Genomic DNA, 21,105 nt, shown 5'->3' on the forward strand with positions numbered 1-21,105 from the left:
TTCTAGGCAGCAGAAGCTCTGAAATTGCCTTATTTATGTGGTCATAAGTTCAGGTCCAGTCTACCGAATAGATCTTTAAAAGGACACTGTTGAGAATCCAGTAGTTCTCCTTTCAGACCCACCCGCCTTCCATTGTTAGCAATGATCTCCTGGAAGGACTAAAAACAACAATCGCGTTTTCCCGGATGATTTTGCCTCTGTCGTTTTGGCAAACGACCATTTCCTGCGTTTGAAATGGAACCGAAGTGAACATGGCTAATTTTGTGCAAAAATAACGACCTTGGCTTACTATAAATAGTGTTTTATCTTGCCGAAACAGCTTTGATAGGGGCCCCGCATCATCCACTGATACCACCTCAGCCCTGATGATCATCATTGCTTCTCTAACGGCAGCCGCTCAGCCGGACTGGGCTCACCAAGCGACCGTCTTCAGCAAGACCCATTAAAACGGTAGTCAACATCTGTTTGGTGTTTTTTTTTTTTTAATATATATTTTAATTTGCCCCGAAAAAGAGGGCATTGCCTAGCTCCTCTGGACTGCACCCTGCTCTCAGCAGCACCAAAGCAAAGCCCAGGTTACCCAGTGACCGGGAGTCCCCTTCCCGGTTCACGAGCCGTAGCTACCTCCACCACTTCCCAGGAGGTCACGCTGGCTGAAAGCAGCGGAAGCAACTGTGCAATTTGACCTCTGGGATCCACACGGCTCCCTGATCCCCTTGCACCCCCCAAATAAGCTTTGTATCACAGCTGGGGATAGAAAAACCCTTCAACAGTGTCCCTTTAATGTGTGTGATCTTAACTAAAGAGCTTCTTCTACGTGTAAGGAGGTCACAGGGACAAGCTCTAGCTAAATCAGACATTCGGTCATAGGGCAGCATTTAGTTCTCCTACCATTTTGAGCAAACACTGTTATTTTGTTTTCTTCTAAATGCAGCAAGTTGTTCTACAAACAAAGCTGGTGGTTTTTTCTCTTTTGTTTTCTTTCTCATTACAATCATTATTACAAAGTCAAGTATTCCCTTCCCTGGCTGCACTTTGCGTCTGCTTTTGATGCAAGCAACAGCACCAAAAATTCGCACCAGTCATCTCTGCAAGATGCAAGTCAGAGTCCTCACTGCCGCTTTCTAGCGAAACCCGTTTGTGTGGCAGGGGAAACAACATCCCCTTCTGGAAAAGCTGCCACCCCGAAGCCAGCTGATGCTTTGGCTGCCCGTCTTCAAGAAACTGTCCTTGTAGCAGAAGAATAATCCTAACAAGTGCGCATGAACCCCAACATGCAGAGGCTCTGGGCTCATGTTTCTGATTTTTATTTCACTTTTTATTTTTGATGAAAGTGGGGAAACTCCTGACTCCCACCACAGGACAGGCCTCAGCTGCTGGTGGTGCAACAGCATGGGCCAAGGCTGGAGCAGCAAAGGTGCCTGGATGGGCCCCGGTGAACATGCTTTAACTCCTCCAAAGCAAGGCATTGCTCTCACCCCTGCAAAACAGCCCTTGTCCCTGTCCTGTCCACAGAGCTTGTTCCTGGACAGCAAATACAAGCCCCACCAGTACGAGGTGTTTTTGTACCTGGATGACTCCATTCAGGCTGAAAGTGTCAATGCTTAAGAAAAAAATAAGATGCCCCATCTCTAACCAACGCTGTCCTGTTGTACGGAGACTGTCTGGTGACAGTCTCCAAAAGATGACCCCATCTCGTGTGCCCACTCACAGAGAAGAAAAGCAAGCGAAAAAGCAAGACACCTCCCAGGATCACAAAAGGACAGAGGATGGGAGGGATTTCAGGAGGTCTCGAGTCCAAGTTCCTGTTCAAAACTGGACTAATGCCAACACTAGACCAGGTGGCTCAGGGACTCGCATGGTCGCGGTTTGAACGTCTCCAAGGATAGAGATCCGCCACCCCAGGCCCTGTCCCAGGGCTGCCCACTCACAGCTGGGGAGTTCTTCCCACGCACCCCGTTGTGATTTCCTCCATTGGCGCTTCCAACTGTTGTCTCTTGTGCTTTCCCCAGGCACCTCTGTTGCTGCCCTTCAGATGATGGAAAGATGCCTTCAGACCCCCTTCACCTTCCCTCCGCCTGGCAAAACAACTCCAACCCTGCAGTTGTTCCTCCTGAGCCTTGTGCTCCTGCACCCTTCAGCTGGACGAGGTGCGCAAATGTGGCCGTCTGACTCAACACCCCCCCCAGCAGTGATGGTTCAAACCCAAAATAGCATCAAACTGCAATTAGAGCCTTAATCCTGCTGCTTTGGGTGCCAGCAGGAGTCTTAACACTGGCTTCAGCAGACACAAGCTTGTCCATCACTCGCAGCCTGGGCGGCTGCAAGTGGAGCCGCATGCATTAGGATGCAACTGGGCTTCAAATAATACATAAATAATCTGGGCAGAGTGGAGGGGCAAAAAAAGTCCTAACAACTGAGCAGGACCCTGTCACCATAGAGCCAGCAGAGAGGCTGAACACTGAGCCTGCAAACGTGCCCAGAGGCCAGGGTGACACGTCCAGCAGGACCACGGTCCCTGCCCAGCACTGTGCCGTCTCCCCCTCTTCCCAGGCACTCCCTTCCCAGGGAAGCAGCGGGGTCCTGTGGTGCGGCCATCCCATCTCCACTGGGCAGGAGCCGGCGGCACGTGAAGCCAGTCCCGCACCCCAACTCGTCCAGCTCTGCTGCCCTGTGCCTACCTCGGTTGGCCTTGCAACCACCTCGCGCCCAGGTGGGGAACCAGCGTGCCAAGGCAAAGGGGGGTGACTGGGGCCTGCCTACACCCAGGGCCACCCCCAGCCCCCCAAAGGACCCCAGGGACCCTCAGGGCTCACAGCAGCCCAGAGCCAAGTCAACCCAGGACCCGGGAGCAAGGGCACCGCTCACCCTCCTGCTGCCACCTCTGAAGGACCCTCAGCCAAGGCCAGCGACTGCTACTCCACAACCAGCAGCACAGCGGCTGAGCAAAACCCAAAACCCTTAAGCTATCACCGTTTAGATCTGAAAAATCCACGTTTTGTTCCAGAGCAAGTGGAGGGAAGAAGAGGGAATGTTTTTGAGAAGAGTGGGGAAGAAAATTGCAATGCTTGGTATCCTTCCTTAAGGAGTCCTTCTTTAAGGAGTTTAAACCTTAGTGACAAGTCTTTGATACCGGAGGGGCCAGGGGATAATGGAAGGAGCTTTATAGCTCCACAGGTGACTGCACCAGAGACATCCATAGACTGCCCGTTTTAAGCAGCTCTGCCTTCCCTTATCCTGTAATATTAGAGTTCCTCTGAATTTTAATACACTTCAAAATCCACTGTATTCCTAGCAGGTGAGAAAGCACTGGTCCCATTTAGCAGCAGCAGGAGCAGAGGTGCAGGTGACTGACGTGCCGAGGCCCTGTGGGAGCCCGTGGCCGCCCAGGCGAGACGCGAACCCGCTGGCACGCTCCTGGCTCCCGCTCCGCGGCAAGGCACCGGAGCTAAGGGCGCTCTCCGCACTTGTCAGAGAGTGCTAATGAAATGCTTGCTTTGGCAGCTGAAGGAGAAGTTTCCAAGCCAAGCCACGGAAAAACATGATAGACTCAAGCCCTTGGCAATGTTTTAATGTTCTTATCATTAAGAAGTCTGTTGATATGTTTGGCTGCATGGACATTTTCTTTAGTATAAGTTTTTTTAATATACACTAGCATAAGTTCTGGAAAATAAGGCTAACAATAACCAGAGAGCATTTGCGCAGTCTTGCTACATCTTCTAAAGTTAAGTAGCATAACCTGTGTTTTACTGGTGGGGAAACTAAGAGACAGAAGGTCGAAGTGGCAGGGCCAGGAAGAGAACCGCAGCCGAGATTTGGGTGCCGCAACCCCGGACGCAGCCCAGAAGAAGCCACGAGGACACGCAACGGGGAGCCGGATCCACCGTGGTGTCTGGGATCTGGACAGCTCCCAAGGCCCTGACTTCAGCACGAGCCCTCCTGGGAACGGTCTAATTTGCGGCTGCATCTGAAGGACAGCAAATTGCTGTTCCACAACAACTGTCCTGTCTCCGGCCCCATCAACAGCTAGCTCCCAGCGCGCCAGCGCTCGCGAGTGCGCTGCCACGGGCTGAAGGCTGCTCTTTGGCAGCCGAGAGGCCGTTTCCAACCCTGACATACGGTACAGCCATAAACAGGCTGAATGTGTCCCGAGAGTCTGCTGATCCACACTTGGACGCTTCCCTTCAGAGCATGACTTTTGCATGCATTTACTGGGAAGAAGGCAGCCTGCTTGCACTGATCCAGCCAAACTTGGGTTGTTTCAGGCTCTTTGACATATAATTAGAGTTTTCATCTGTATTTTCAGCACCCAAAATAAGAATCTTTGAGGGTAACATGTGGCTGAAGGGCCACAGTGTAGCCAGAAAGAGACTTGCTCTTTTCAAATAGCTTGGAAACCAAGGACTCAGTTCACTTGCCCACACACTGCTGTCTACCACTGCTTGGGCTGCCCTGGAACATCCTGGGCTCTAGACACAGATGTGTGGACAAGGACTATCCTGAGGATCCCTTTCACCCAGCCTTCCCTTGCCCGGATGAATTCAGCTGTTAAGGATAGATTACACCTTCTTTTACCTCCCTGCTGCATTTGCCAACTCTGTCACTCAAAACCAGCCAAAGGGATCCTGAAGTGCATATCTACTATCAACCGCTTTAAGCTTCCAATGGAGAAGTGGAGTTTTGATACTCTTCGCAAAGCGGTGATTAATTGCACTGCTGCTTCATCAGTCAAGGCAGCAAACTCAGGCTATTTCTGGAGGCCCTACACAAAAGCCCTTGTTGTTCTGCTCTGCCTCTCCTGTAGCAGTTTGGTAAGCGGGGCTATTCCCAGGAGCTGCTCTAAGCCCTGTCCTGCTAACACAAGTGAGGAGGCTCATGGAGGGGGCAGTCAAAGTAGGTAAAAATGGGCCAAAACCAACTTCTGCTGCATCAGAACTAGGAGGAAGGACCTGGGAAAGTCAGTGCTGGACATCAAGAGAAAACAAACATAACAGGAAAAGAGGTTTCTTTATGGCCAGGGCCCTGATAATGTGCTACAGCAGGCAGAGAGCAATGAGCAAGTTGACAGCTGTCAGCACGGACTTGACAATGTCCCCTCTAAAGAAGACTGTGAGCTTTCCTCTTGCTTAAATGATCTAACTTTCTGCTCTCAACTTTGATCCTTCCTTTCAAATTAAGCCCTGGTGAAAACCTTTTATGACATCCTGCCCCTACTTACCTTCTGGCCTCCAAAGCAGAGAAAACATGTACTGGGGTCTGCCTTTAGTACAGTATAAATTGAGAATAACAATAAATAGGATTGACTAAAGACATGTCTCCTACCTTGCTTTGTTGGTTCTGTTTCCTTGGGGGCTGGTCATGGTGACAGTGGTGTTTGAAAATGGCATCTCTGCTGACGTGTTGATGGCTTTGCCATTGCTCAGCTCCATGTAGGTACTATTGATGGTGTAGGTCACAACGCCATCGGTATCCTCGTAATCGACGTAGAGGCTGTCAATGTGCGAGCCCACAGAGTTGACTGGGTCTCCCTGGGCAAAGATACTGTTCATGGTCATGTTCAGAACCAGCTCCTTTGAGTCCAAGGTCTTGTCCAGCAGCTTGTCAGTGATGGCATTCTCCGAAAGAAATTCCCTGGAGGTGAACCTGGGGTCAAAGTCTCTGTCATCATGGTCTGTCTGGTAAGTAGACCTGGTTACGTTTGAATCTAGATTGAAGCCAACAGGGGAAACGGTGATGACCACAAAATGAAATGCATTTGGAGCAGGAGGCGCAAGCAGCTCAGAGCAGCAGAGGCAGGCCTGGGCAGCTGGAGGGGGAGCTGGGGGCCTGGGGCAATCCGATGGAGTTCAGCCCACATGCCCAGTGCAACCATGTCAGGAAAGCACTCCAGGCAGCAGGGTGATGGGATGGCAAGGACGCGGCTGGGGACCATGCCAAGGCAACAGCAGAGGTTGTGACAGGAGGGAGCATTGCACACTCAGGACTCCCCGGCTCTCTCCACCCCTTGCACAAGGCAGAAAGGCAGGCTGCAAAGTGAGCCCCGTGGGGCATTACTGACAGCGACCCCACCACCCGCCAGAAACCAGAACCTGAAGGGCAAAGAGGCTGTATGAGTGGAGACATTTTAAAGAACTTTCCAAGGTTTCCAGAAAAAATGAACCAGCAGAATCACTAGAAACAGAGCAATTTTCAACAAGAGCTCTGGAAAGCAGAACAGTGAGGCCCAAGTCTCCTCCTTACCTTTGGGTTGTTTGCCCTTCAGTTTTGGCTCACAGTCAATAGTTTCTGTTCTTTCATAGACCTCATTGGTTTCCTGACCTTTGCTCAAGTTTAAATCTTCCTCTGTGTCCTGCCTTCCAAACACCTGGTTCTCCAAATCTATCCTTTCCCTGGAGATTTTCCCAAAATAAGTTGCATTGTGTTGGATAAAACCCAATGGCACGTCTCCATCGAACTCTCTGCTTTCTTCACTATCTGACTCAGAAAAGGTATAGTAGATGGGCTGCAGATTTGAGTGTGGCTTCCTCAGGAGAGTATATTCAAATGTGATGGATGGATTCTTGCCATTTTGATTCCAGACCTGAAGAAACAAGTGAAATTATTAGCCGATGCAGTAGACATATGGCACGCAAAGTTTGTGATTCGTCTTGGAATTGATGGTTGATATCTATTTCACTGTTTCCAGTCTGCTTTCCATCATATTGTCAACTTCTTATAACTGGAACAGCACAATTTGCCAAACATTATTTAGCAGCACTGCCCTGGGCATTAGCACCAGACCAGGTGCCTAGAAGACCTAGGGTTTATGCCTTCTTCTGCCACTGACTGACCATAAACACTTGGACAACCTGCATAACCTTTTTGCACTTCCCTCTTCAACTGCATAAGACAAAGCTAGGGATGCACTGCTCTGCTTTTCAGAAAGCAGACCAAGATGAGAGGCGTGAGGTTAGGGACAGTCACTTGCACAAACATACCTCCATTGCGTTGCAGTGAGCTGGGAGCCCACATCCACCTTCTGCTGCTCCATCCCAGTTGAGGATGGGAATCAGCAGCTGAGGAACTACAGCCTCTTTTACTGGTCTAACGATGGTGTAAGCACCCAAGCAATCATCCCTTCTCCTCCCAAAGGGGCCCAGGGCTGCATGGAAGATGGCAAGGGCTAGGCTCTGGCTAGCTGCCCAGAAGCCTATTACATTTCTTCATATGCCTCATTTCAGAAGCTTTTCACACCCCCCTCCTTTTTAATGCAGCAGGTTTTAAAGTTTGTGCACTTGACTAAGCTATCTGGCCCAATTTCTGATTTTTACTTTTCCTATCAGGTAATTCAGATTATAAAGCCAAGGAATAGAAGAGAAATATCCCCACAGTGCCTCAGGCAACTTCTCCTTCCAGAAAGAGGAGCTACCAAGCCTACATTCATTATTTAAAGCCCAGCATCTGACAGTGCTGAAGCAAATAAAATAGCTTTATGCAAGGAATAGGACACGATCACTGCTTCCACACCCTTCCCCATGCAGGCAGAGAAATAAAATTGTCCTCCTACGTGTTGGTGTGGCCACTGTGGTTTTACCAATGGTGATGTGTCCATAGAGAGGAGCAGAGCTTGTCTGCACAGATATATGAGCCTTTTCTCCCTACTCCAGAAACCATGTAGCCATGTTAGCCCAGCACTGAGCCCACGCCAACACAACCATCCTCTTGGCTGGATTTACGAGCTTGGACTTCAGGCTGTGCCAGCAGCAGCAGCTTGTCTGCCAACTTAGAGCTGCTTCCCACCCATCTGGCTGGGACAAGCAGATCTTCCCATCTAGCTCCCCAGATGCTGTCTTGCTGCTGCACACAAGATTTGCCCACCAGTAACTAACACACTTAAGAGCCACACAGGAGAGAGAACAAACTATTCAGCAGGTTTCAACATAATTGTTCCCTCCCCCAGCACATCCAGCCTTGCAAACTTAAGTCAAAGCACACCATTATATTCAATCCTTGATTTGTTGGTCCTTGTGCGACAATATACTCTATGCCGGTCTCATAGACATCCATGGGCCTGCGGTACTTGAACACCGTGCCTGCAATGTTGAAGTTCTTTGGGCTGTCAACTTTGTAGTTCCCATTGAAGAAATAGTAACCAGCTTCGTCAGCCACAGCTTAAAACAAGAAAGAGAAAAGAAATCAGTTCCACCAAATGTAAGAGGACGCAGTACTGCCACTTGTTCATTCAGGGCATAAAGTTGTTACTGTTGCAGGAGAAATATTTGTTTTATTACTATAGAATAATAGAGATAAACACATTATTTCCAACACGTTACATAGGTAGACTCCCAGAATTCTGGGTCACTCTTTCTTCTATATTGTAAGCTCTTGGCAACAAGGGGCTGCTGTTGCTTAAGAGTCCATAGCACCTCTCACCCTTTCAGCGCTTGCACAGCATAAAACATTAAATGATAAAAGTTTTGCACACTGCAGTCAGTAAGACTGTCAGACTGCCTGCACCAGGAGTTCCCTCTTTGGGAACACTGAGCTGATTACACCTTAAGAAAAAAATATTTATATGTAGCAATAATAAAAAGAAAAATTGACAGTCATAGGCAGAACTTCAACTAATCCACCATGCTGGCTCAAGGTCAGTCATCCATAGCTAATCCAGGAACTGTGCTAAATATAGGCTTTTATTCAAGCCTTGCTACACATTACCACGAGCCCTGGAGGCAACATCAGAACATGATAGCAGCAAATGTGTGCATCTGTTGGTGAGTGGGGAAAACCTGGCTTTGCCCATCTCCTGGGCAGCTCTGCAATTGCCACCCCAGAGATCAGCCACGTGCCACCAACACATCAATGGGGCAACCTGCAAGTCACATCTCCTTGCTACTGATGTCACTAGGCCACTGCTCATTGCCTGAGCGGCAAGAGATCAAGACCACAAGAGAGATGAACTCACTTAGTCATTTATGACCCAGCACTAGCATATTTGTCACAACTCTCTGAAACAGAAATAACACTGACCAACAGTTTCTGCAATAAAGCAGTCAAAATGTTGAAATACACAGCCCAGGTCCTCAGACCGGGTAAGTCAGTGCGCTTCTCTTCATTTCAGAGTGGTTACAGTTTACACTGACTATGGATTTAGCCCATGTCTGCAACAAAACTATGTTCATATTGGGGGGGTGGAGGGGAGAATTAGCCAGTATACACATGCATTTTAGCAAAGTACCAAGAGGTTATACACACCCAAAACATCTGCAGATTTTTTCCGTTCTACTATCTGGATATCTCTTGCTCCAGCAGGAATGTGTGTTACCAGAGAATAGCCTATGGGAAACTACAGATTAATGAAAAGGAAAACTTTGTAACAAGTAATCCAACAAAATACTCTCAGTAGTCAACACTTGCCATATATCAAGCAAACTGGCTTTGATCCAAAAATATTTAGAAGATACAGCTTGAAAGATTGACGTTGATAACTGTTAGACTGCAAATAGGAAGTTAATCGGTAATAGAGAAAAAAAATTTGTAAACTATGCATCCTAATTTATTGTGGGAAGTATGGGAGGAGAGGGGGGAAAGGAAGGAAGGATGCAAACCTTGCATACACTAAGTTTTAGTATTTGTGCAAGAAAAGGCACATGGAAAAAGTGCTTTGTTAGCTAGAGAAGCTGTCCTGTGGTTCAGTACGGATACAAGTGCTCGCTGGTCTTTCAGAAACCCCCAGCGAGGGATCACAACTTGTTTCTCCTCCAACTCCCCTTTGCTCAGCGCTAGATAACTAATGGGACAAGTCCTCATAACTCCACCAAAATTACTGGAGCTTGCTCTGACTAATGCTCTCTGAGGATCTATTTATTAAAACATTATTCCTAAGATGACTATATTTAGGACAAGTAAGTTCTGTTGCCTTACACCACACTAATTTTGGAAATCCTGGGCTTTCAAAATATCCTAGCTTCCTGTTATTACAGAGCATTTATTTCTAGTCTTGCTGGGTCAAAAATAAGACTCTAAAACCAACACCAGACTCTTGCATAACCCTGTTTCGCCATTCAATATGGGAGATCTCAGACATCTGAGAACTGTCATGCAAAATCACCGCTTTTCTTTAAAGGTGGCTTTCCCTATATTCCCAAATATGTAAGGGCAATTCTTTAACACAGACAGAACACGGGGGAAATAAAGCGCAGAAGGGCAGCTGGTAAGAGCTGGAAGTGGTTTACCAAAAACACAGCTCTCTGATACAAATAAAGCAAGAGGTCCCTTAAAGTCTTACCAAGATGAGAATTTCCTTTTCGGTAACTCCCAGTCACGTGAGTGCAGCTGCTCCCATCCCCTTGGCAAACTCCACATTTATCCAAGGTGTGGGTGGAAAACAGAATGCCATCACATCCAATCGGCTAGAAAGAGTGTAAATGGAGTATTGAGGGGCAGGCAGATATTGCACCCATAGTAATTTTCTGAATGCTACTAACAATATTTTTGCTATAATGTTTAACAACCTCACATTTTCCAGACACGCAAACCCCTCGGAAATCAGTGTATTTGCAGGATGTTCCATCCCGAGCCTGAACCATTAACTGTCTCTGACCATCCACAGTGGTGCAATGGAGGTCACAGGGCTTGCTAGAAATGTGAACATAGTCATCTAAGGGGAAAGGATATAAAGATATATTCAAAACAGGAGAAACACAATAAACTTTCATCCTACCAATGTCAATGAATCTCTGCTAAGCTAAACAACAGCAGCAACAACAGAATTGCACAGCGGCCAGCGTTTCAGAAGCCACCATCTCCGGTGTCTGCAGGCTGGCCAGGAGATTGCGCGACGGCCCACTGCTGCAAGCCTTTGCACAGCCAGGCAGCGCGCACTGCCGCCAGGAGCAGCTGCATCGCTAACTGGCCCGTGGGACGCATCGAAGCAGTAAGGGCCAATATTCTGTGCAAAGATTTGCAATAGTGGTACACACATTACACAAACATACGCATGCTTATATATGTATAATATTGATATACAAGTTAGGTTAACATAGACATATACTGTCATAAATAGATATACATATAAAAGTACATTCAAAAAAGTCATAGCAGCTTAAAATAGAAACACTCTTCATAAATATTCATCCAAGTTGGACTATGTTTGCCCTTTGCCTTCTGCAGATAATTGGTTGGCTGTATCCACTGGCACAGCAGTCGCAAGACCTCAAGCGTTCAACGTATACTGTATAATATCCACAGGAAGCAAACAACAAATTCATATCTGCATCAGAAACCCAATGCTAAAATGTTACACCGAGCCAATTAGGGAGCGGTTATATACCCACTGGCCTGTGCGCCCAAGACAGACAGCATCAATTTCAAAACATTATTCTGCAAATCACCCAGGAGCCACTTGAACGCCTGCTAAAACACAAAACAATTCACTGTAACTATTCTGGTGAATAATCTCAAATAGTGAATATGTTTAAAGAAATTGTCACCTTGTCATAGGAAAGGGACAACCTGCCAAATGGTTATAATCAACCAACCTGCCTTCATTCTGTGGGCTAAGTTTTACCAAGACTGCGAAGACACTGGTTTTTATCACATAAAAGGAGGCAACAAGTAATTTCATTATGCCTAGTTATTAGGCATGTACAGAGACACCTAAAATACAAAAATTCTGTTAGATCACATCTGTATCTTTAGACACCTAAATGCCTCTGGGCATCTTAATAAACCAGTACTTAGGAACCCAACTCCCTGGAAAAAGAGGGGTCTTGGGTTCCCAAGGGCCCTCAGAAATTCTTGAAACTGGCCAAGAATTGTTAAAGTTCTATTTTGATGGGAGTTAGGTGCCCAAAATAAAATAAATCTCAGTCTCTGACTCCGAGTCATTTGTGCAGCTTTGTATCATTCACCCCGGATGATCAGTGAACTGACTCATTTCATCCCAGTGACATTTGACAGCACACACGAGCCCCATGGGAGTAGGCAAGTGTCACCAAAATGCAGGATGACCAGTAAGGGCCACAGTTCAAGGGACACTGGGGCGGGTAAGCCAGACGCTCCTGGCCAGCATGGACCATCTCCCCCTGCTCTCTCCTCCTCCTCCAGCCCTTTAGCTCTCTGGTCCTTGGGAGTGATGACCAAAACGGACTGCAGGCTGCAGCTATTACTCTAGTCTGTTGTTTTATTTTATCTTTAAGCTACCCTGCAGCTGCAAAATGCTCCTTTGAACTTGGAAGACAGCCGATTGTGTCTCTGAAAACCACTTTAAAACACCAGAGGAGGAGCCTTCCTGCAGTCTATAGCATCATAACTATCAAAATATTTTGGCGAAGCGTTAAGAAACACACAAAGAATGTCTTGTTACCAGGATATAAAGGTTTCCATTGATACGTTCGTCCGTTATACACATGGGAGTTAAAGGATGAACACTGCTCCTCTCGAAAGCTCCTTCCGTTCGCAGGGCACTCCTAGAACGGGATACATTAATATCCTCATGAAAACAAAACGCAGGAAAGGTTTCCGGCGCATCTCGACCGGCTGCAATGAGCATTTCACAGCCTGCCACAGTCTGGCCACAGGGCTGCTGCCACCGCTGCCTCCTCCTCCCCGCGAGGCTGAAGGCCTGAGCACCCCAGCTGGGGGAAATCTTCCTGGGGCAAGGACAGCCCGCTGGGTTTTACAGCCCCCAGCTCCAGCAAAGGGCCCCAAGTGCCCTTTGGGTGAAGGGAGCCAACGAGGGAAACTCCAGCTGCTTGGTGGGACAACAGGGTGACCAGGTGACTGCTACAGGACAGACAGTGCCCCTTCTTGGGAGGGACCCAGAAATGCCATCGCGCTAAGCAAAGTTGCGTGTGTTTGAATGTTCCCAATGAGAAAAAGGATATCCTTACTTGTACTTTGCAGAGCTGGTATCTTTTGGATGTTCCAGTGCAAGTTTTATTAGCAAGCCCACTCACTGACTTTCTTCTGAATAAAGAAACGGTGGTTAGACAGGGGGTCAGGAACTCTCTCCTCTTCCCTTCTTTAAATAAAAGGCTCGTTCCCTTCTTCTGCCTGGTTGTTGTCTCCATGCAGACAAGCCACACAGAGATATACCAGGGTCTCACTGGAGTCAATAGCAAAGATCTCATTGGCTTTGTTACCTGTTATTTTATAATAACATCTTAGGAGGTATCACAGGGGATGAGAGCCCTGGGGGGGAGGTTGGCGAGGTGACTTCTGGACAGTCTCATGGACAGTCCAGAGAGGACACACCATGCATGGGAGCAGCCTAGATCAGCAGCCCTGATCCCACACTGCTGTGCCCAAGGAGCCTTGAGGATGGGCTTATGCCACCTCTGCTGCCTGTCTACCCTAATTCCCTGCTGGAGAAACCTCAGGGCCAGCTCAGGAGCCACTTGGCTGGTCCTCCTATGGGGAAAGTCCCCAGAACATCCTCCTTTCGTCTGAGCACTCAAAGGCACACTTACCTTCTGTAAGGGTGGGTTTGCCAGACAACACCTTTACACCAGGGCTATATCTATCAAGGGATGACTTTCTGGATCAAATCAACCTCCAGCATACAAGAACTAAAGGCCATGGATTTCACTAGGGTTGCCGCAGGTTTTTTTTTCCCTACTCCCTTGTACACAAGGAGTTACTTGATTTGCGTGCAGTACCTCTGCCGGAGACAGTGCCTCTCCTGGGATTTGACGCCTCCCCCGCAGGTCCTCGTGCATGCAGTCCACTTGGTCCACTCCCCCCACCAGTACGCAGTGACGTCTGCTCCTTCTTCCAGGCTGTTCGATGTCTGCGCGATATCCTGTTTGCAATGCCAGCATTCATGTTGGGAAGAGAGGAAGCACTCAGCACTTACACTGCAGAGTCAGCATGGCTAGAGCGACTGCTCATAGCAATCTCTGCAAACAAAAACCCAACATCCAACATGCCAACTCCCATCGGGCCAAAAAATACAGGTGTCCCATGCCAGCAGGATCATTGCTCCAAGTGGAAGCAGGCAGGGCCTTCAAACAACCTCCCTGTTCAGGGGTTTTCCAGAGCACCCATCACTAGGGTATCCAAGCACCAGGGTAGCCACATGCATGACCTGCTAATCTCTGTGCTCAGAGATATGAGGAAATGGTGCTCACCCTGGCCCATGTCCCATTACACCGACAGCCACAGTGCTCGGAGGACGAGGATCTCCCACTCGGGCTTTTCTGCAGCATTGCATCTCTCACAGAGCTAACAGGGCATTTCCTGTCGCGTTTGAGGTCAAATCTGAGATTTCCATCTTGCAAGAAATCCTGCATTTTCTCAGTTATGTTTTCATTACAGATTGGAATGAAATGGCAATTTCTAGGATTCCTTGGGAAAGGAAGCATTCATTGTTTAGCTCAGTTGGCAAAACTGAACTAAACCCCAAACCCTAACCTCTCCAGCTCTTTTAGTGCTGACTCTGGTCCACAACAAATTCAGGAAACTGAAGAGCCAGATGAAGTCAAAGACTTAGCCAAAAGCTTAAACAGACCCTTGCAAAACCCAGGGCAGAGCATGAGCCCGGTTGTAAGGAGGGGCTGCAGAAGAAGAGAGGAGAAACCACCTCCCATCCCACTCAGCGGCCAGAGAGCAGGCCAGCCTGCCATTCCTGTGGATGCTAGCAGGCTGGAGGAGCCCACACACTTCCTTTGGGAACATCACAGAGTTTTCCACTTCAGGAGGGTCCTCAACCCCCAGCTCCCCTCTGCTGATGTGGGCCAACACACATAAGCTGCTAGTTGCACATGTCAGCCTGGCACTTCGGGGGGGGGGGGGGAGAGGAGCTGCTGGAGATCAAAGCAAGAGGCCAAGCTCTTCAACGTGGGCTGCATCTAGGCTTCCCTGCCCTGGGCTGGCTCACACTGCATCACCACATGTCTACACCCATGAAGAGATGTCTTTTGAGGGGCAACAGATGTATTTTCCCATCCAGAATGATCTGTTGGTTAGGAGTTTCTATTAATTCTGTGTTTACAGGGAAAAGGAGAATAAAGTTTTAGGAAAAGAAACCAGGAACTCCAACCACTGCAGCAGCTGAGGAAACATTACTGAAACTCAAGATCAGGTCATTGCCTTTTAGAGCCTTGTTAATGATCTGTGCATGCTCTTGGCCACAGACGACAACTTAGGTTAGCACCAGACTGAAAAGAGCTGAGCCAAGTTGTATATGTCCTCACTGCAGACTTGATGTATGCAGACAGATCCCACCATTCCCAGTTTAAGCATGGTAATTCATTAAGCCATTGTAACATGATTATACCTCTGGCCCTGACATATCCAACTAAGTAATTTGTTGAATTTGGGGTGACTTTATACCCAGACCATAATCAACAACCCTTCTTTCCAAGGAGGAAACAGGCAAGGGAAGAACCAGGACCTCAGCGTGCCTCTGCTGCGGGGGCGGCGCAGGAGCCTGGAGCTCTCCTTCAGCACCGGTGCTGTGCCGGCACCCAGCACCCTGCACACCCGGCGTCCCGCACACCCACCTCGAACGCCCAAACAGACCCTCCCAGCCCGGCAGGACGGTGCATTCACCTGGGATATGACGAAGGCAATGTTGCCCACAAAGAAGACGAAGGCTAGCGTGCCTCTCAGGCGGGATTGCTCACAGACAAAGATGCTGCTCCACCTCCGTTTAATTATCTTCATTCTGCAAAGCGATCAAAGGCCACACTGCAAAACTCCCAGCCAGTCCCACGACATTTTGAGACAAGATGTCTACTTTACAGCCTGGATCATACAGATAGCACCCATCTTCTTGGGCACCCATGGTCAACTAAGTGACACCAACCACCAGGGATTACCAGGGCTTGACCCTGAAGCTGCGTTAAACTAGCGGAAGTGTTAACAAGGTATGGCTTCACATCCCATCTCTGGTTGCTATCTTCCAAACCACAACTTTGTAAAAAGGCCTGGTGGACTTATAAAACGGCTGTAATTATTCTGTGGTTCCGGTTAATTTAAACAAAAGCAAATCTAGGTGTCATCGGCTACTATAAATTGGCAGCACTCACTAAGGGCAATATTTCCTCTGAAGGAGGTTAATTCCTTTTCAGTCTTGGTGTTCCCGGGAGCAGCCTGTGCCTGTGGACGTCCGTGCAGGCACACGGGTTCCCACGGCCTGCACCTGATCTCACAAACATGAGCTGAAGTTCACAACCTGCTTTTGGAAGGAGCAGGAGGCTTAAACTGGAGCAAGTAACTACAAGTGTTGCACAACAGCTGGTAACAAGAAACATCCCTGGATTTAAGAGAGAAATGTGTTTAAGTATTCCCATTTACAGAACTGCTCCTAGGAGAATGAGGCAAAAGGCTTCATAAACAAACAAACAAGAAGAAGCAGTTAGCAGTCATTATTTTTTCCTTTTTTTTCATTTGTTCTACTCTAATTCCCACTGATTACCAGTAAAGAAGCCTGTTTCTATAGCAAAAGAAACCACTCAAAAATTAGAAAGAAGAAATATAGTAGCACAAGTATCAGCTTTTCATCTCTTTCTCCATCTGCCTCATGAAACAAACTCAGACTGGTATTTTTTCAAATAAAACCTAGCTCAAAACCACAGTCCATTTTATTGTGAACCTCACTGCAAGAGCCAGAAATGAGCAGGTTTCAGGAAAACATGCTTCCAGGCAATCAAAGCAGCCCATGTCTGTAAGAAAAGAAATATTCTTCCCTAAGCTAGTCTCCCTTGAGAAGTAACTAGACTTTATCTTTAGGAAGTGGGACACAGGCTGCTCCTGGGGAGAGGGGGGAAGGACTGCAGGGAGTTCTGGAACACGGTTTCTGTTCTGCTGCTTTCTCTTCCTGCAAGGGCTTTTGTAGCACTTCTGGGAATGTGGAGTTACTGGCACTGCCACCAAAAATTCACTATCTGGTTTACAGAACTTATCCGAGGGCTTGCTGACCGCTGACTCCGCTTCGCTATCACCACGGTGTAAGGGTTCAGCACGCGAAAGACCCTTTCCAGGACTCAGACCCATTGACTAACTGAAGCCGCGGGCTCTTGGCCGGGTGTCCCGGGGACAGGTGGCTGAGCCTGGCCTTACACTTGGTTTTCATTAAGACTTCCAGACACTTCTGATTCAAAGCCAATAAAATAACTCGCGCAGAGCGCACTCACTCCGAAAGCTTCACGTTCAAATAATAATAATAAAAATAAGAAGGCACCTACAAGTATTCAGGAGCTGGCACGAGAGGAACCCGCGCCAGGAGCGCGCAAACCCGCCGCGAAGGGAGGACGAGCGCTCCAGCGCGCCGCCGCCGCCGCCGCCCGCGTTACACAACCGGCGGCCGCGGAGACGGCGCGGCCCGCGGAGGCGCCCGAGCCCCGGCGCCCCGCGGGATTTCTCTGGGGGCTTTGGGGTTGGTTTTTTGCGTGGCTGCCCAGCGGGCAGCCAACCTCTTATTTCCCTTTCTGCAAAAAGAAAAAAAGAAAAAAACCCTCCAACCCACACACTGCAAAATAACACCGCCGCCGCCACCCCCCCGGCGGGGCAAAGAGCAGAAAGCAGCCGTACCTTGAGAGCTGGGGGGGGCCGGCAAGGTGCAGGGGGCCGGGCTAGAGGCGGACGGCGCCGCCGGGGCCAGGTGCGGCGGCGGCGGCGGGGACGAGCGGGGGCCGCGGCGGCGGCGGGCGGGGAGGAGCCGCGGCCGCTCGCTCCCTCCCGGCTCCCTCCTGGCACTTCAAAGGGGCGGCCCCGGAGCGGCGGCGGCTTCCAGCGCCGAGGAGCTGCCGAGTGGCTTCCCCCAGCCCGCGCCACCGCTTTTATAGCTGTCAGACAGACTGCGAGGAATTCACACTTCTCACCCCGGGATGCCTCCCCCCCCCCCCCCCCCGGCACCGCCACCCCGGTTAACCCCCTCGGCTCCCCCGACGCCGGGCAGCGGCCCCAGCCGGTTTCCTGCGGCGGGGCCGGCGGAGGGCAGGAGGAGGGGGCGGCCGCACGCATGCGTCCCCCGCCGTCCCCCCCCCCCCGGGCCCCGCGCCACCCCCGCGCAGCGGCGGCCGCAGCCCCCCGCGGCGGCAAGGAATTAAAAAAAAAAAAAAAAAAAAAAAAAACTCGGTGGGCGAAAATCTGGCTTTAAGCCCTTTTTATTGCTCCCTCCGAGCCGCTCAAAAAACCCCCAAACACAAAAAAACACAATATTCCTGACCATTGGAACTCCATCCCCCCCCCCCCACACACACACACACGCCTCGAGTTGCTCTGAGCTTGCTTTGCATCTCCCACGAAAATAGCAAACGTTTTTCTGGTGCAGCCGTAGGCGCCTCTTCAGTCAGAGAAGGGTCAGCAAAAATGCTTTTCCCGGCGTTGATTTTGTTTTCTCCGGCAGAAATGCAGATCTGTATGATTATGTGTTTTCCGTGGCAATTGTTAAGCTTCTGGGTCATTTGCTCAGCTTGAAACAGCGTGTTTTCTGCACAACCCCCCCCAAAATGCTGTAGGTTTCAGACACACAAAGAGACATTTTTGAGGAAAACACTCCACCTGGCCCGATGAGCTGTGCATATGTTATAGCTGATGTGTCTGTGTGTCAGAGAGAAAACCTCGTGTTGCAAAGACACATATCGTACGGTATAGGCAAGCCATGCACAGTATATGTCACTCTCGGTGCACATTATGTGTAAAGCATGGTTGATTATATAACCCACCTACGTGGTAAGTATGCAACGTTTCTTAGCCTATATCGCCCCTGCACACACGGTGGTGATATCCCTGCAGTTTTGGGTAACCCACCTGAAGGACTCTTTCCATCCGCTCCCAAACGCTCTGACGTTTCAGAGACACGTTCAGCTAAAGGCTTTTTTCCTTCCCCTCTAGACTTGCCCCGCAAGCCTGCAAATGGCAAATTCGGTGCACGAGTGCACAGGGACCTCTGACCTGTGATCCCACCGCGCCTCGCGGCTCGAGGTGCCCCGCAGGACTCAGCTGCAGTCGACTGTGTCCCTAGTTTGGACCGGTCCTTGCAGAGATGCACGCGTAAAGCTGAGTGGAGAACCCATACCAAAAAATTTACATGGGAAATTAAGTCTCCTTTTCTGTTTGGCTAAAGGTCTGCCAGCCTGTTTTAATTCATCCAGCTAGGCTGATTTGCCACTTTTCATTTTCCATCGGTTGGCTGTGAGCAGGACACCGGGAAAATTTAGCACTCGAGCTCGCAGAGCTTGTGCAGCTCAAAATATTCCAGCCCTAGCCATGCAGCAGAAAAATGCTTTCCAGCTTGGAATGAGCGGGAGGGAAGCGTCTGAACAAAATACGTTTTAAAAGGACGAAAATATTTAACATTGAAAGCATCGGAGCAGCCCTGGGGCCGTGCAAGTCCCGGCGGCTGCATGCCAGGAGCCCCCAGGCTCGGCCGAAGGTTTCACCATCCCAGCGCTGCCTGGAGACCCTGGATGCCCACGTCCCCCGGGGTTTGGGAAAGAAACCCAGGAGGGGAAGAGGCCGGGAGATCCCGAGCCCTGGGGCAAGGTGGGGGGAAGGCTGCCCCTGCGGGAAGCACTGGGGGAGCGGGCAGCAGACGGGGCGCGCTGCATCTCCCTGCTTCGCCCAAAGTTCACCCAAGCCGCTGCGTTTTTCTAGGAAACGGGGAGCCGAGATGACTCAGCGCTTTCTGACGCAATCCCCGTTTCATCGGAAAATTCCTCCCCGGCTCCTAGCGGCCACCGACGGCTCGCACAAATCCCGCCGCGGCGCGCCTGGCTGCGGGAGGGCGCGCGGCCTCGGCAGCCCCCAGCGGCTCCTCTCGAAGGCAGCGGGAGCGGTGCCCCCGCCGCGGCGCCCGTAAGCCCCCCGCGCCGCCCGGGCGCTCCAGCCTCCGCCCAGCCCCGCGTGCCGCGAGCATCGGCACCGCGGACCCACTCAAATGGCTCCGATTTCGGGCTGAACCGGCCCCTGCCACCCCCCAAAATCCAGGGGGGTGTTGCTGCCCCGGCCCCTGACGGGGAGTGGGCTCTGCCTGCCGAGGCTGCGGACAGGTACAGCGTTAAGCACCGGCAGCTGATCTCAAACGGGGGTTTTGGGTGTTTTTTTTAATCCCTCCCCCTTTTTGGCATGAGCGGCAGAAATTATTTGCAGATGTTATTTACTGCTTTTGAGGCTGGCGTAAATCGGGACAAGATGCACCTGCACGGACAGCGGGAGAGGCCTTCCCCTCCTCGCGCCGCTGCCGAGCGCTCGTGCACTGCTCGCCAAGGGAGGTGGAAGGCTCGGGCGAAAATGGGGTGAAAACGGGGCCGGCAATGCCGTCCCAGCACAGGCAGCGCAGCGCGTCCCTGCTCCCCGTTAGCCGCAGGGCAGCCGCCGCGCATGCTCCCAGCCGGGCGTCCCCGAACCGGGCACCCCGCATCCCGCGGTGCCGGGAGGAAAGGGCAAATTCTCTGTCTGCACTGGGATTGCTAGGCGCTGCAACGGCCTGGACGCACGCGATGGGCCGCGTTGGCAGTTCTGCAGCGTTTGCTGCCGCCGCCGCCGCAGGCGTGCAGCTCGGCCCCCGCGCGTCACCCATTGGGAGCACCGAAAAGACTCATTTCCTAACCTCAGGCCGTGGCACTGGGCTGGAGCTGGGGGTTGTGCTCCGGGTGACCTCGGACAGCAACGCGCGCTTGCTCCGCGCCTGGCCAAGCCTCTGGGCACCCGTCCCAACCTGCCCAAAACGCCGCCACCCCCCCGCGAGGCTTTCAGGGGCTCTTGCTCAGCCCCCGCCGCGCGGCAGCCCGCGGTTGCACCTTCGCCTTGTTTGCTGTCGGGTCCTGCGCCCCAGGGACGTCGCCGCCAGCCTGCCAGCCTTTCCGACCAAAGCCACCGCCGTGCCTAACGCCGGCTGCAAAGGAAAGGAGCGGCAGACGCTCCAGGATAACGTCGTCTCCTGCCTGGTGGGAGTCAAAGAGAACTGCCTGCTTGTTCGTTCGGAGAGGTGCCTGCAGAGGAAAGGAGTTTCCGTCACTGAAGTTCCTTCAACAAACTCTTGGACTGAGCATTGTCTCCGCTCGGTGGGAGCTGAGACTGCTCCGCCACGGAGAGGAGAAACCCGGCGTTTCACGGGATCCGGCCTTTTCCCACCTAGGCTTGGGTCTGGTCGCTTTGCTCTGCGGTGCCACCGAG

The 21,105-nt window shown here is 50.7% G+C and overlaps 1 protein-coding gene across 3 annotated transcripts in view; it reads right to left on the reverse strand.

The window, feature by feature from the left end:
- ADAMTSL2 (ADAMTS like 2) overlaps nt 1-17,609 on the reverse strand; it is a 30,272-nt gene extending 12,663 nt beyond the window's left edge. For all 3 annotated transcript variants that reach the window (XM_067309303.1, XM_067309302.1, XM_067309304.1), the window contains exons 1-11: nt 17,518-17,609; nt 15,535-15,649; nt 13,641-13,783; nt 12,873-12,948; nt 12,347-12,449; nt 10,494-10,639; nt 10,268-10,391; nt 9,235-9,315; nt 7,975-8,150; nt 6,241-6,580; nt 5,323-5,704 (exon numbers count right to left, since the gene is read on the reverse strand). In XM_067309303.1, coding sequence (XP_067165404.1) covers nt 5,323-5,704; nt 6,241-6,580; nt 7,975-8,150; nt 9,235-9,315; nt 10,268-10,391; nt 10,494-10,639; nt 12,347-12,449; nt 12,873-12,948; nt 13,641-13,783; nt 15,535-15,648 — 1,685 coding nt within the window. In that variant the 5' untranslated portion in view covers nt 15,649; nt 17,518-17,609. The remainder of the gene's footprint in view (nt 1-5,322; nt 5,705-6,240; nt 6,581-7,974; nt 8,151-9,234; nt 9,316-10,267; nt 10,392-10,493; nt 10,640-12,346; nt 12,450-12,872; nt 12,949-13,640; nt 13,784-15,534; nt 15,650-17,517) is intronic.
- Between the last annotated feature and the right edge of the window lie 3,496 nt (nt 17,610-21,105).

This window comes from Apteryx mantelli, chromosome 21 (assembly GCF_036417845.1).
Source record: "Apteryx mantelli isolate bAptMan1 chromosome 21, bAptMan1.hap1, whole genome shotgun sequence".
Taxonomy (NCBI): Eukaryota; Metazoa; Chordata; class Aves; order Apterygiformes; family Apterygidae; genus Apteryx; species Apteryx mantelli.